The sequence below is a fragment of the Vespula vulgaris genome, chromosome 10 (assembly GCF_905475345.1).
Source record: "Vespula vulgaris chromosome 10, iyVesVulg1.1, whole genome shotgun sequence".
In the NCBI taxonomy this organism is placed as follows: domain Eukaryota; kingdom Metazoa; phylum Arthropoda; class Insecta; order Hymenoptera; family Vespidae; genus Vespula; species Vespula vulgaris.
In genome coordinates, this window is record NC_066595.1 from 3,373,970 (window position 1) to 3,389,293 (window position 15,324).

The 15,324-nt window shown below is 32.5% G+C and overlaps 2 protein-coding genes across 3 annotated transcripts; both read right to left on the reverse strand.

Annotated features, from left to right (window-relative positions):
* Positions 1-1,460: 1,460 nt before the first annotated feature.
* On the reverse strand, positions 1,461-4,137 carry LOC127066648 (argininosuccinate synthase). Its single transcript, XM_051000630.1, has 8 exons — positions 3,829-4,137; positions 3,673-3,741; positions 3,297-3,542; positions 3,044-3,189; positions 2,700-2,964; positions 2,487-2,625; positions 2,267-2,368; positions 1,461-2,150 (listed from the first exon to the last, which is right to left on the reverse strand). The coding sequence occupies exons 1-8, from the start codon at positions 3,934-3,936 to the stop codon at positions 1,981-1,983; spliced, it is 1,245 nt and encodes a 414-aa protein (XP_050856587.1). The 5' UTR covers positions 3,937-4,137; the 3' UTR covers positions 1,461-1,980.
* Positions 4,138-4,397: 260 nt separating this feature from the next.
* Positions 4,398-10,869, reverse strand: LOC127066635 (protein ROP). 2 transcript variants are annotated; one of them, XM_051000589.1, is made up of 11 exons: positions 10,734-10,869; positions 8,804-9,100; positions 7,662-7,765; positions 7,049-7,197; positions 6,750-6,965; positions 6,583-6,681; positions 6,290-6,497; positions 5,965-6,213; positions 5,706-5,893; positions 5,480-5,634; positions 4,398-5,396 (listed from the first exon to the last, which is right to left on the reverse strand). In XM_051000589.1, the coding sequence occupies exons 1-11, from the start codon at positions 10,759-10,761 to the stop codon at positions 5,335-5,337; spliced, it is 1,755 nt and encodes a 584-aa protein (XP_050856546.1). In that variant the 5' UTR covers positions 10,762-10,869; the 3' UTR covers positions 4,398-5,334. The 2 variants fall into 2 exon arrangements, with proteins under 2 accessions (XP_050856546.1, XP_050856547.1); XM_051000590.1 differs by lacking the exon at positions 7,662-7,765 and adding an exon at positions 8,346-8,449.
* Between the last annotated feature and the right edge of the window lie 4,455 nt (positions 10,870-15,324).

Sequence of the window (15,324 nt, forward strand, 5' to 3'; positions counted from 1 at the left end):
GGGAGAGCTACTTCAGTTTTACTCCGAGTCATGCTTTATGATCCCCCTGCGTTGTTTTTTTCCATCGTATTATTAACTATCATAGAGTTTTTTCTTTCTTTTTCATAATTTTCCCAAAGAAAAATACATACATCCTCTTTCTTCTTATATCGACAGCCCAATTTCTCTGCATTTTTTTTTTTTTTTTTTTTTTTGACTAATGAAAATAATAAAGGAAAGCTTTCCTCTTTCATTGTACATTTCTATTTTCATTGTCATATAAGTTTTCACAGTTTGATTTTTATTAATATATAAATACATATATATATATTATATATATATTATATTATATATATATATATATATAGTACCATTTATACATACGTATAATAAAAGTATGATTTTTTTTTATTTCAAAGAAATATAACAATTTTAAATTCAAGTAAAATATTTTTTGATAGTAATACCTATAAAAAAAAATCGTTATTATTTATCATTGAACTATTTTATCTTTAGTTTGTTATGATTTTAATAGTTAAGTTTTATAGAATTTCTTTCTTTCTTTTTTGTTCTTTCATTCATTCTTTCTTTCTATCTAACGTAAGTACATAATAGCCTCGGTTTATTGATTCCCGATAAAGCTCGAAGTGCAAGAATTTTTTAAAAGATCCCTTCCGTTCTTGGCACGAAATTTTATTGATATTAAATAAAACGATACGAGACGATATTCGTTCAATGTGGGTCTATGTGTTATAAATATTACTCCGTTTACTTAACAACGTCAAGTAGTACGATGTTGTACGTGCTATCATTATTAATCACACTGCTAATTGCAAAAGATGAGAAGACAGAAAAGAGAGAGAGAGAGAGAGAGAGAGAGAGAGAGAGAGAGAAAGAGGTGTTTATTAGATATTTCGACTAACGTCGTGAAATCATAGCGTATGAATATATGTGACTTATTGAAAAAACTGTTAATCACTCGCGGATCTATACATTTATATAGAGAAAAATATAAATTACCTTTCTATAGGTTTATAATTTTGCATGTTAAATATACAAATAAATACGTAATATGTAAGAGTGTGTCTCTGTGTGTGTGTATGTGTATGTGCGCGCACGCACTTACACCCACGTAAGAATAAATAGATACTCAACGTGGATTGTATGTAGAAATGTAGAATGTAAAATGGAAATGAGAGTTACAAAGGAATAGTCTCATACGATAATGAGAAGAAGAGAGAGAGAGAGAAAGAGAGAGAGAGAAAGAGAGAGAGAGAGAGAAATCAATCAACTATTATTATTATTATTATTATTATTATTATTATTATTATTATTATCATAATAATAATTATTATTACTATTACTATTATTATTACTATTATCATTATTATTATAATTATTATTATAATTATTATAATTATTATTATTCTTTCGTATATTTGAGATTTTCTTTTAAGTTGCAAATTAAGTAGAGATAAAAGTAAGATGATGCGATATAAAAGTTTATATTATTATGTATACTATATATTAATACCGCGATAAGGCAATATACATTATATATTATTATAATCTTCACAAATATGCTAATTATCCCAAGGTTTAATTATTAATAATTCATTGAAAGTAAAAACTTGTCATAGTGTGTTTTTTGTATATATATTCCATCCTTTCTCCATCTCTATATTTTATGTTCGCTCGAGATCCGCGTGTAAGATGTAAATAGATGTAAGAAGACAAATGTCTTCTCTATTTCTTTATATAAATTTGTATATAATTAATATATAGATATTTTTTGTTTATATCTCCATTAAAGATTTCATGAAATTTACAAAAGGTGTTTAGGAATTTCTAAAACACATACGCACGTGTGTGCATATATATATATATATATATATATATATATATATATATATATATTAATTCACACACAGATTTTATTTTATTAGTTGATTTTCGTATCATCTATGTTTTAAGTTTTCTTTTTTTTTTTTTTTTTTCATATCATTCAGCTATCTGTTGCTGTTTTCTAAATCTATGAAATTCTTTTAATCTTATAGCTTGCGTGCGAATAAATCCTTCAGCATCTTCCGGTTGAAAATCTCCTTGTTTATCCATTGAGACCAGATTTTCGTTATACAACGAGATATCGCTAGATCTTCCAAGGATCGATACTGTAAGATCGATAAAACTTTAAGTGTCAGTCTATATATATATATATATATATATATATATATATATATATATATATATATAAATTTATTTGTTTGAAAGTTTATGGGATACTAACCACTTCCTTTACACAATTTCAACCTCACCATGCCAGTTACATACTTTTGAGATCTTTCTATGCTCTCTCGTACAAAATCACATTCTGGTGAGAACCAAAAACCTATAATCATTTAAATAAATAATTAATTGAATAATTAATCGCTATTTAATAAAATATACAAAGGGATTGCAATTTTCATTGATATAAAAAAAAAAGGATGATAATAAATATCTCTTACCATTGTATACATAATCGGACATTTTCTCAGCGAGATAAGATTTAATTCTCAACACTTCACGATCCAATACGTAGATCTCTAAATCTTGATGAGCCTCGTAAAGAATCTTACTACCCGGTGCTTCGTAAATTCCACGAGACTAAAAAAAAAAAAAATTGACGAGTATCGCGAGTAATCATTATTTATTAATTAAATTGAAATCTTATCGAGTACCTTTAAACCTATATAACGATTTTCGACTATATCGATCCTTCCTATTCCATGTTTGCCGCCAATCTCATTCAAGTATTCGATTATTTCCAAAGGATTATCAATGACGTAACAATTATCAAGATTTTGTACAGAGGAAGGATATCCTTTAGTAAAAGCAATTTCAATTTCTTCGGGTTCATTCGGACAGTTCTCTAAATTTGTTGTCATTTTGCATAATTCTATCGGTGCTGGGATAGCTGGATTTTCCAATATTCCTGATTCATAACTATAATAAATAATTTGATTTAAATTTATGAATAAACAAAAGAGATCAGATTGTATTATCATTAATACATATCACATACCTAATATGTAATAAATTAGCATCAGTACTCCAAGGTTCTTTCGGTGTTGCTGAGACTGGTATTCCATTTTTATGAGCATATTCGAGTAAATCTGTCCTTCCAGAAAATCTGGTATAAAATTCACGTTTTCTCCAAAGTGCCAGTATCTGTAATAAATAATTTCAATGTTATTAAAATCTAAAGAAAAATATTTATATACACACACACATATATCTAATATATATAAAATATGAAAATATATTTTAAGAGTTACCTCGATTTCAGGACAGAGACTGTAACAGCTCAAATCGAATCTTACTTGATCGTTTCCCTTTCCAGTAGCTCCATGAGCAACGAGAGAAGCTTTCTCAGCTTTAGCAGTTCGAATTAAACCCTCGCTAATACAAGGTCTTGCGATTGAAGTACCTAAAAGATATCTTCCTTCGTAACGCAAGCCACACGCAATGGCTGGCCATACGTATGACGTTACAAAAATTCGTCGAAGATCTTCTATAATGACCTAAGATAAAGAAAGATAAGAATACAAAAAAAAAAATAATAAAACAGGTAAAGAAGTAAACAACTACACGTATGTCTCATTAAAGAATCTGAATATGATTAGTTTGTAATTAATCGTTATAGAATTCTACCTTTTTAGCACCAATTTTTAATGCCTTATCCTCAAGTGCATCAAAATCTTCTTCCTGTCCGATATTTGCCTAAATTTTTATTGCATATATATATTTATATATATTGATAATGAATATAATATAATCACTGTTATCACACCTCGTATAGGATCTTACCACGTAAACGATAACATCATATCCATTTTCCTTCAACCACGATAATATACAGGAAGTATCCAAACCGCCACTATACGCGAGAACAACTCTCTTATTACTTTCTGCCATTGCGAAAAAATACGTTTAGATCCTTCGAACGAACAACACGACTGTTTCGTGCTATGAAAAAGCACAAGCTTTAGTTTCAGTCGCACATCGACAAATTATCGGATTGACACGGAGGGTCAATCGATAACCTTCAGGGAAATCTTTTCTTTTTATATTGATATCATTTAAAAAAATATATAAATGATATTTCTGGTGTCATAAAAGTAAAAGTTAAAAAATAAAGTTAGTCCTTGATTTTTTGTTTTTTTTTTTTGATTTTTTTTTTGGGGAGGTAATACGTTTACCTTTATATTTAATATTTTAACAAACATGTGTACTCCTCTTGGAGCAATGCTATTGAAAATAATCGTTGAAAATAATAATCGAACGGAGCGCGTACATAACATGTCTATAAAAGTAATCGAGTTCAAAGCGATTTTTCTACGTCTACGGGTCGAGTAAATTTGTTTGTTCTTCTGTTCTTTTTCTTTTTTTCTTCTTTTTTCTTTCCTTCTTTCTTTTATCGTATAGAGCTTAAGCAAAAGAAACATAAATTACAGATACTTCAACATCTTACTTTATAGAGAGAACGATGAACGTTTTCATTATCGAAATACGCTTGATTAATGAACTATCTATGTCATCGTGGTACGATAATACTAATTAAAAATGCGTGGAATTTTTCTTCTTTTTTTTTCTTTTTTCTTTTTTTTTCACGTAAACATTCAAACGATTATTATCCGTAATTTTTCGGTAAAGGGATTTTAGTTTTTCTTAATCGTATTTAAACGATCATCAATAGAGATTAATTCGATAAGACCAAGCACGTGCATTATATATGCATATATCAGAAGTCTTTTCTAAAACACATAGAACCATTTTCGGTTATTCTTCTTTCTCGTTAACAATGGTGAACGATTTTTTTTTTTCTTTTATATTTATACGAATTACTTGCTTCTAACATTGCGCTAAATCATTCACACACAATTTCTAACAATAAGGTACCATTATACATTTACACATCAGTATTGCCAACATGCTTTACGTGATCCCGTATTGTTAATCTTCACGCAGGCACTTGATTCTAGGTGATACCTCTATTCAGAATCCTCCTTCTTTAGTTCATAGTACTATAAGAGTACTTATCGTATATAATACTATTAGACAATAATAAAGTAATAAATAATCTATCTTCGTAGCATAATCATTTTTAGCGATCCGTTTCTAAACGGATTTTAGAACGAACTTTCATCTACGGAATTGACCGTGTATTTCTTTTTGTTTTTTCTTTTTTAATTAATAATTTGTCCTCACAGAGATCACAAGTTACATATTCATGTTTGGTAGTACTGATGAAGAGTCAAAGAATGACAGATCAGGAATGCAGTAAGTATTTTGCATTGTCGGTTATGGAATCGTTTAGACATGAAGTTTACTTAGATCGTTTAGAAATGATTTCGGCGTAATTATGTGCGACGAACCTAAAAAATAAAAAATGATTATAGATTATAGATTATATATTTGTATCGATTAAAAAAATGTTTATTATAAAATTGATTCTTACCGATAATAACTTCCCAATTCTTTAAAGCATTTGTTACTTCATAAGCGCATCGTATTTCCGAAAAACAAACACCGCCGACAATGAAAACGATTAAACGTGGGACGTTCTTGATAGTTTGTTGTCCTTTGTCCTTATGCCAATGACCGTATCTAACACTTCAAATATATAATATTTATTAATACGATCATATAATGTATAGATAGAATATTTCGTTATTGATTATTACCTGGCAGGTGCATGATACCCCGAACTAGCTGCACGTCCAGCTAAGAATGGGAAATGTTTAGATTCTAATTTGTCTTCTATGGAGTCCTCCATAATATCTTTTATCACTGGTGTCCATCGACTCATTTGATATGTTTGTTCCGTGATCCTCTCTTTTCGTTGAACCGTGTATAATTTTTTGCGATTACCCTGCAATTTTCCAAAGATTATAATATTTCTTTTCTTTTTTTTCTTCTTTTTATTATTACATTTATACTTACATCCACTACCACGTTAATGCCAAGATTCGCTATGTTAACGATAGTTTGTTTATCATCTGCAGATATTTGAGCATGATTGACTAGACGATTAAGGTTCTCTTCGTTTATACCATTTTTACTAATAACATACAATGCAATGATACGTAATTTGTCTAAATGATCTACATTTTGATCCAGCAAAATTGGCGTTATATTTCTCATGTGATCTTTTATACGTTCACCTTCAGCATCTGTACCCATAGCTAAATCCTATGAAAAATATTTGTATTAAATTTATAGAAGAAAATATTCGTATATTTATGAATGTGATTATTATATTACTCACTTGTTCCACTTTACAAAGTTTATCCACATTTCCTTGATAACGCTTCATACAATCTTCTGCTAATTGAAGATGCGTAGCATATTTACTTAATTCTTTTTGATACTGTGGCATCTTTTTAATCATTTGAGAAAGATCTCGCATACTCTGTTTATCACCCTGTGGCATTCTCTTAGATTCAGTGAATTTCTTCAAATTTTTGGTAACGTTTCTAAAAGATGGAATGAAATTGAGGTTAAAAATTATATGTATAAACATTACAATTACACAATGTATTATCATTTCTGGATACATACTGAGAGACTACAGCAATGTGCTGATGCCTTAATTCCACCCATAAATCATCGTTCTCATCTAAAAGAACTTCTTTTTCAACGCCAGCAGATGCTTCAAATCTGTGATCGTTAAAATTATTAGTTCGCTGAATTATGTTGTATGACAATGAATTCTTCTTGGTACTTGCCTATAAACGTCATTGTCTATATCCAACAAATCGTATGCCATAGCCTGTAATGTTAATTCATGTAGCAAAGGAGAAACACAATCAAAACCTCTATCTAAGATAAGTAATTGAGAGCGAGCTTTCTCTGGTCCTTCTCCCATAGTAGGTTCATCCGCCTTATAAGCATCTAATTTCTGTTGAACCATTTGTGCCAATTCCACGTTCCGGTCAAAGTCACTGTAAATTATTTTTCGAACGTTAGAAAAATAAAATATCATCTTATTATCGTATATTCTTTAGTCTTTGAAAGTTTTTAATACCTTCGATATCTAACGGACGGATATTCTCCAAGTGTTGCGCAAAGCGTGGCAATTTGTTCTGCAATTCTTTCCATATTGGCAGTTCTCAGATTTAAGAATGATGGATTGTAGAAACAGGCAAAGGTTTCACGTGAATCCAAAGAGAAGACCTGCATAATAACATTTACTTCAAGACATTTGAAATGAATCATTACGCAAAATATTTATTTCTTACATGCACTACAAAGACGCACTAGCATTTGACGTTTGTTATGCACAAAGATAGATGACGGAATATAAAGAAGAAAAGAAAGTACGTATGGAAATAGCGCACATACATGCAGATATAGATATTAGAGAAAATTTATAGATATTCATAGAGGATTACAAACAATACACAAGGATTTTAAAGAAGTCTTTCGCCTATGTTTTTACTTCGAAAGAAAAAAAAAAAAATAGAAAATAAATAAATAAATAAACAAATAAATAAAGGAAAAGAAATGTATGATCTTTTATTAAAAACCGAGGAAAGCAAGCGTGTCGCGATGATAATGTCAAATAACTACGATTTGTTTTATTTATTTTCTTATTCGTTTCGTTTTTTTTTTTTTCCTTTTAATTCTTTGTTCTTCACCTGCGACTCATATGGCAGGAAAGCGATGTTGATCTCTTTGAGGGTTTTGATCTTTTTAGCGGCGAGAGACTTGCAGAGTTCATTGAACAGCTCCTCCGGGCAGACTGGTCGAGTGCAAGCATGAATGTATTACGAACGTTAGTAATGTGCCTTCTCGTGGTAGAAGAGTTAATAATGAGAGAGTCGAAAAGAGGAAAAAGGGACGAAGGACGAAAAGGAAGAGCGAAAGATTATGAAGTAGAATGTAGATGCCGGAAGAGCGATAGAGAACGAGTAATGATGATAGATCGGCATTTTGCTCGGTACGCTGATATATAACGTATATATATATATGTATGTATGTATGTATGTATGTATGTATGTATGTATGTATGTATGTATGTATGTACGTGTACGTGTACGTGTATATGTGTACATATGTGTGTACATATTGTGTGTGTACGTGTCACAACAAATTCCGTATGTGCGTGCCCACCACCATTTAAAAATAGAGAAGAACGGATGCGTTAGACAACGTTCGACTTATTCGTTCATTTTGGTTTGTTTTCTTTTTCATTAACCATTATTTCTTATTCTTTAGATATTTCTTTCTTTCCGTTTTGTTTTTTTTCTTTCTTTCTTTCTTCTTTTTTTTTTAAACTTTTTCTTTTTCTTTTTTTTCTTGCAAAATATTCAATCCTTTACCTGCTCCTCGTACGGTATGAAAGCGATGTTGATCTCTTTAAGTGTCTTTATGTGCTTAGCTACCAGAGAATGACACAATTCTTTGAACAACTCGTCGGGGCATGCTGCAAACAAATAGACTGACAGTTTCATAACTTTCCACGGATTGGGATCGATATATGGAATATTGTCGCTTTTTTACACGATTTATTTTTATTCATTTATTTATTGACTTTTTTCTAAACGATATTTTCAAAACAATCGTTTCGCGTTCATTCGAATGAATTCATTTTCCGTTCTCTATTATAAAAGTTTTGAATGAGTAGGGTGATTGATGTCGACTTTTCTTTTTCTTTCTTTTTTTTTTTTTAAATGGATCAATTGTATATTGTTATATATATAGATGTATGTATGTAGATCGATCGGACTATCTCTCTCTCTCTCTCTCTCTATATATATATATATATATATATACATACCTTCGGTAAAATAAACGTGAGCGACTTTGTAGGTCGTTCTAGTCGGGTTGTTGAAATCTTCAATCAATTTCTGCACAGATGAATTGCATGGTGTTATCAAATAAATAGCCTCCATCGTTGGCAAAGGTTCACGTTTCTTGTTGATATCTTCGACTAGGGTGATCCCTTGGGCACTGATATCATGCATCTTACAACATGCCGAGACCATTCTCATCGCCAGCTGATCCACGACAAGGATTCTCCATTCTACTCCTCCTGCTGCTTTCTTTTTCTGCTTGATCACCTCGTTCATAATTTCTGTTTAAAAGAACAAAATTTATGAGGGTAAAGATCGAAAAGAAGTTGATTTACTTGTTTCGATGAATTCTTTTTCGTTAGATTTCGTTAGATCTAATTAAATTTCATCTCTTAATTGATCAACGTTTTTATCGGCTGTTGTATGCAAAAAGTTTTACGTAATTGAATTATCATAATTATTATAATATCAAATATTCATTGAGAAAAATTAATAACGTCAAAGATTAAGTACAAACGTTATACGAAATAATAAACAATATTGCACTAATCATTCAGAATTTTGTATATCTCGATAATCGTCTAAATCGCATGGAAATATTTTTTGAAAATATAAAAACAATATTTCTTTTGAAAATTTATTATAAGAATTAATATCGTTTGATCGTATTGAGAAAGTAGTAAAAAAAAAAAAAAAAACAAGGAATATGGCAAATCTCTTGTTCTTTTTATCTTTCCTCTTCTTTTTTCGATTCATCGTATTTCTACTTTTATTTTTGTCGAGGGAAAAAAAGAAAGTTAAACAATTACGATTATTGATTTTTTTCTGTTGAATAAGTTAGTAACTAGTTCATAAGATAACATTGTTTAACGTGACGTAAGGGGGTCGCGCATTCGAGTAGGAAGAAATCTTTTGGCGCTTTTCAACGCATGTATTGATCGTTCCTTATGAGGGCGAATGACGTCACGACCGATAGGCCCGTATACCGAGAAATCGAGGCCCTGTTTCATCATATGTATTTATATGTTCGTATAGAAGGAAAATTTACACGATCAAATTTTCACGACTTCGATCGATACGAAATTGTTCAATAAAAAAATATTTTTCTTATACGATACGAACAATGATAGAATTCGAAATGACCATTCTTCGAATATGACAAGTTTGATGACATTTAATTTTAGCGCGCATTCTTTTCGATCTCCATTCGTACTAATAATAATAAAAACGTAGGTCCTAACGTCATTCGATAATCGTCGTAGAATCAATCAAATTATCACTAGCGAGTAAACGATCGCATGTTCACGAACGCGTGAAAACATTCAATGTTAGGAATACGATTATAATATATCCATTTCAATAATCCGATCGAATGTAACTTTTTGACAGTTCGAGATAAATACAACGGCGCTGGCTCAGCGAATACTTTATTATCTAATGTAAATGCGACTATTGCCGATAACGACGTTCATAATTTTTCAATTTTAGAAATATCACCGATTGAAGACATAATCGCGGATTTATTTTTAATTATTTCTCTTTCTATTTTCTTTTCATCGATTAGGAAGAGAAACGTTTTTTTGCGCTATGGTTTTCATTACGTTTACGTTACCGAACGTTATTATTGCAAGAAATTTGTGATGAATTATGGCGAAACGACGCGCTGATTTTATCAAATCGACGCGTCTTTATCAAAAATACGTAATATATTTCTTTTGAACGATCCTTTCCGCGGGATGAAGTCATCCAGTCCCGTATACGCCCCAATCGTCTAAAAGTTATCTATCATCATCGACAAATTACATTTTCGACGATTCCAAGATCGATGTTATGCTCTTTTATACGTGTGACGCTACGTGAACATATTTATTCGTGCTTTAATTCTATAAAAAATATTATTTTTTGTCTACTTACTTTGACCAACCTGTCCCTTGAGCGCCATTTTGGATAGTACTGTTAATATCTTTCTCCGTCAGGTGGTGCTTCGGTATACTATCGAAACAAGTATCGTTTCGTGCAAGCTTCGAGCGTTATTTCGATTATCGAAAGTGGCAGTCTCGAATTTAACGTTTTCGGCTTCTTCTCGGAGTCCGCTTCGTCGCGTTCGTTTAATATAACAATATCTTTGTTTTTAACACGAATCGATACGTTTTCGATAAAAACGAGAATTATACATACGTGCTCTCAAAAAAATGTTAAATCAAGTATAAAAGATCGTGTATAAATACAATAAAGTGAATCGTGAATCGGGTACGAAACGTTCGTATGGTACATAGTTGTTACGAAGAAAAGAAAAAGAAAAAATTGTCGAAAGAAATCGTCTACATCTCCGAGATAAAAATTTATTACAAATTCGATGTTGGTGAAAGAACGAAGTAACGAAGGAAATGAATGTTTTATATAAAATTCGATGAGAGAAATTCTATCTTTGCGATCGTTTACGCGAGTTTATTAATTATATTCGATCGACGACGAAACTAATGTCTATGAAGTTACATGTGTAGAAAAGGAAAGAAAAAAAAAAAAGACAAAAAATAAAGAAAGAAGAAAGAAGAAAGAAGAAGAAATAATTTCTCGTTATGACAAGTGTAGAAGTGAGTGCGCGAGTCGGCCTATCGTCGGTAGCGGGTGTCGCGAGATGGGGGGCGGGGCGAAGGAGGGACGCGAGTGGTGGGGATAGCGTCGTCGGTGGCGCTCGACTGGCAACGAGGCCGCACGAGGGTCGTTCAGTCGGTCGGTGTTCGTCCACGGAAGTGTTGGTTCGTGTTTCGTGCGTACAAGTACAAAAGTTACTTTATTAAACCGTTGATCGGTGTGTGCGTAGGTGCGTGCGTGCATCGTGTGTGTATATGTGTATATGTGTATATGTGCGCGATTATTACTCGTACGTGCGCGCGTGTACGTCGACGGATCGACGTTGTACGGACTATTAGCGATTCTTATTTTTTCTCTTTTTCTATTTTTTTCTTTTCTCAATTTTCCTTATTTTTCTTTTCTTTTGCCTTTCTTTTCGAACGTCCGCCGTTCCGAATTTTTTTTTTTTCTTTGAGACGAAAGAAGAAGACGAGGGGGGGAGGTGAGTACGGTGTAGCAGTGGGTAATCGAAGGACAGGAGATGAATTAGGAAGGATGCACGACATCGTTATCGGCGTAGTTATATTTTCCCTGTGGTAATATACGATATTATACTTTTTCAACGTAACTTCGTTGTACGTTTTTACGAAAAGAAGAGAAAAAGAGAAAGAGAAAGAGAAAAAAAGAATATCGTCTCGTCGTTGGCGGGTGGCACAGTGTGGTGTACGCGCGTTGCGTGTGCGTGTACGTGCGGTGCGTGTGTATAGTGCGCGCGAGCGAGCGCGCGCGCACTTGAGACACGCTGGATTTTGGATTTTCATCGGGATCACATCGAGATCGTACGGTGTTAGCCGTCAAATAAAGGACCACGATGAAGCTGGACTATCCTTGCCGCGTAGAAGGATGGCTCAACGTTTGCGGTGAGTTTTTCAATTTTTCCTTTTTTTTCCCCAGATTTCTTTTTTCTTATAGATTACTACGAATTTATCTCACGTGATCGATCGATACATTTCTACGTTTATTCGTACAACTCTATATAATATCGAAATTTGCGTTCTACGTACATACGTATTAGGGTTACATTAATAATGCTTTCGTAATATAAACTATGAATGCGTACATATTATACCGATCGTTCAATAAGCTATATCTCTGCCGAGAAAATATTTGTTCGAATAATATTGGAATAATAGTGCGATAATATAACATAATAGATTCGTTTAATAGTCCGAAGTAAGTAAGTACTTCATTTCGTATTATTGCTACATCGTCAACGAATCAATAGATACGATGGAAATCGTTTATTTCGTCAATGAAGATCGATCGAAGAGTACGGTTAAAAAACGATACAAATCTAACAGAAATACGTATAATAACAAATATATCTATGTTTATAAATATTTCTTCACCTTTAGGATTACGTTAGAATATTACAGTAGAGTATTTATTATCCGAAATTATTATCGAACATTTTTTTTTATAAAACATTTTGTTACCGATATCGTTATTCGTAATATTTCAAATGTTTCGTATTACACATATACACATACCTATATATATATATATATATATATTTAGATTCGTACATAAGTGGGTAGACCAAAGGAAGAAAAGAAAGAGATGCAAGAGGTAGCGAGTTAGCGAGGGAAGGAAGGAGGGTGGAAGGGAGGGAGATCGTTGTTTGTGGGGTGGGAATGGGAGAGAGGATTGAGGGAGGGGTGGGTGGCTAGAGAGTGCAGGCAAGTCCTTCAACGGTCTCGATGTGGATTCAACGAGCTTCTAACGTCGAGTTTCATGACCCTTTGTTCTTTTCGTTCGGATACTATTGCTCCTAGCTACGTATATACGATATAATTTTTTTCATTAATCCGAAGCTTACGTAATTTGTAAATACATACGTGTGTAAGAAAGAAATTAGTTAAAGAAGGAAAGAAAAAGAGAGAGAGAGAGAGAGAGATTCATTGATTGATTTATTACACGTTTTATAAAGATTTCAAGTTTCTCTCTCTCTCTCTTTCTTTCTCTCTTTCTTTCTCTCTCTCTCTTTTTGTTTCTCATATCATCGAAACGCCGTTCGAAGTTCATGCGAGACTCGAGAGAAGAGATGATCGCGTTCGTACCACGCGTTCTTCTCTCCTACCATTCTTCGTTTCATCGTGAAAAACGAGTAAAGTTCATCGACGCGATCGTTATTATGCATGCTTATGTTGTACTTCATTGTGTAATTGTGTAATTGATGTACTTAGTAGACGAAGCGACAACGAAGAAGATGACGACGAACACGGTATCTACATTGCGACCCAGCTTTTCATGCAAGATTTTATATCGAACTCGAACTCGAGTTTCCTTGAATCCAGGAATGTCCAGATATACGATTTCTCGAGTTTTTTTTTTATTTCTGTTTCTTTTTCTCTGTATTTCTTTCTTATTCTCTTTTCTTTCTTTCTCTCTCTCTCTCTCTCTCTCTCTCTCTCTCTCTCTCTCTCACTCTCTCACTCTCTCACTCATACATGTACATATAAACATGCACACACACGCGTACATACAAACTTATAACACTTTTAACCTTTCCTTAGATCGATCGCACAGCTAACCGCTTTCCTTGTTTTCAGAAGAATCTTCACGACCGACAACTACGAGTGAAAGCGTTTTACTTCGTCGTCATTCCGAATCTTTATTCTTTTTTTTTTCTTTTTCTTTTTTTTTTATCGTTTTATCCTTTCAAAATAATACGTTTATAGGGATTATTTAAGTAAGAAAAATCGAGAAGAATATTTAGTTAGATCTTGTATTATTTTGTTCGTGTATACGTGTACGCACGTATATGCGTGTGTAATCGTAAACATATTACATCATACTCGATGTAAGAGTCACCAAAAATTCTTTCGTAGTACGGACGCCATCTTGACGGAGCAGCGAGTCGTCGATTTTGGCCGTTTTAAATCGGTCATCTACGTAACCTCTCTATTGAAAGAGAAAGAGAGAGAGAGGGAGAGAGGAGGGAGTGGGAGAGGGAGAGGGAGAGAGAAAGAAAGAGATACTGACCTCGTTGTCGTGGTAAAAAAAATGATCGCGAAAGATACCGTAGTCACGTGACGTCCTCGCTGTGTCGACGAAGAGTAGCGGTAGGTCAGTTCACACACACACACGCTCTCTCTCTCACACACACACACACATACACACACACTCTTTTTTTTCTTAGGGTATGATCGATATATAAATTCGATTTAATCAATGAAATATATATTATCGACTTATGTATATATCTATTCATTTTTCTTTTTTTTAATTTCCTATTTAATTAGAATCGTTTAATAAAAAAGAATCGTAAATCTATTTTTTAATGATATCAAAGAGAAAATAAATGGTAATATTTAATCAGAATTATATCCTAGATTTTGTACATGTGATATTATTGATTAAGTGGTAGTATCATTCTCTCTCTCTCTCTCTCTCTCTCTCTCTCTGTCTGTCTCTTTGTCTCTCTCAATCCCTTTCTTTATACAACAGATAATTGCAAGTCTAAGAAGATACAAGACAAAGATACACAATAGTGTCACCTAGAGAATTTATGACATTATCTTACAGCGTCTCCCCCTTCGTGAAGTTATTTCATTGTCTAGAGTACTGTTAGAGATTTCTGTCGACGACATAAAGATCGAAGGGAAGAAGGATCTACGACGTTACGAAAATGTTCGTATGTGTACATGTACAAGTGATACATATGTTCTTTTCGGGATAACAAAGGAACAAGTATTTTTTTCTTTCTTTAACATATAAATAAATATATATATATGTATATAATTAAAAAAAAAATATATATATATGTATGATACATAAAAGTTTCCATAGAAAATCTTTCATCTCTTTCTAGTCTTTGGTATTATATAACGAAGAATATTGAAATTAGCAATCGAAACGGGGAAGGAAA

Coding starts and splice junctions, on each gene's coding strand:
- LOC127066648 (XM_051000630.1), bottom strand. CDS start 3,936: ATGGCAGAAAGTAATAAGAGAGTTGTTCTCGCGTATAGTGGCGGTTTG. Junction 2,369..2,486: donor GTCCGATTATGTATACAATG/GTAAGAGATATT, acceptor AAATGATTATAG/GTTTTTGGTTCTCACCAGAA. Junction 2,151..2,266: donor GAAATTGTGTAAAGGAAGTG/GTTAGTATCCCA, acceptor TCGATCTTACAG/TATCGATCCTTGGAAGATCT.
- LOC127066635 (XM_051000589.1), bottom strand. CDS start 10,761: ATGGCGCTCAAGGGACAGGTTGGTCAAA. Junction 7,198..7,661: donor TCCTGCCATATGAGTCGCAG/GTGAAGAACAAA, acceptor GTTATTATGCAG/GTCTTCTCTTTGGATTCACG. Junction 5,397..5,479: donor GAATTGGGAAGTTATTATCG/GTAAGAATCAAT, acceptor TTTATTTTTTAG/GTTCGTCGCACATAATTACG.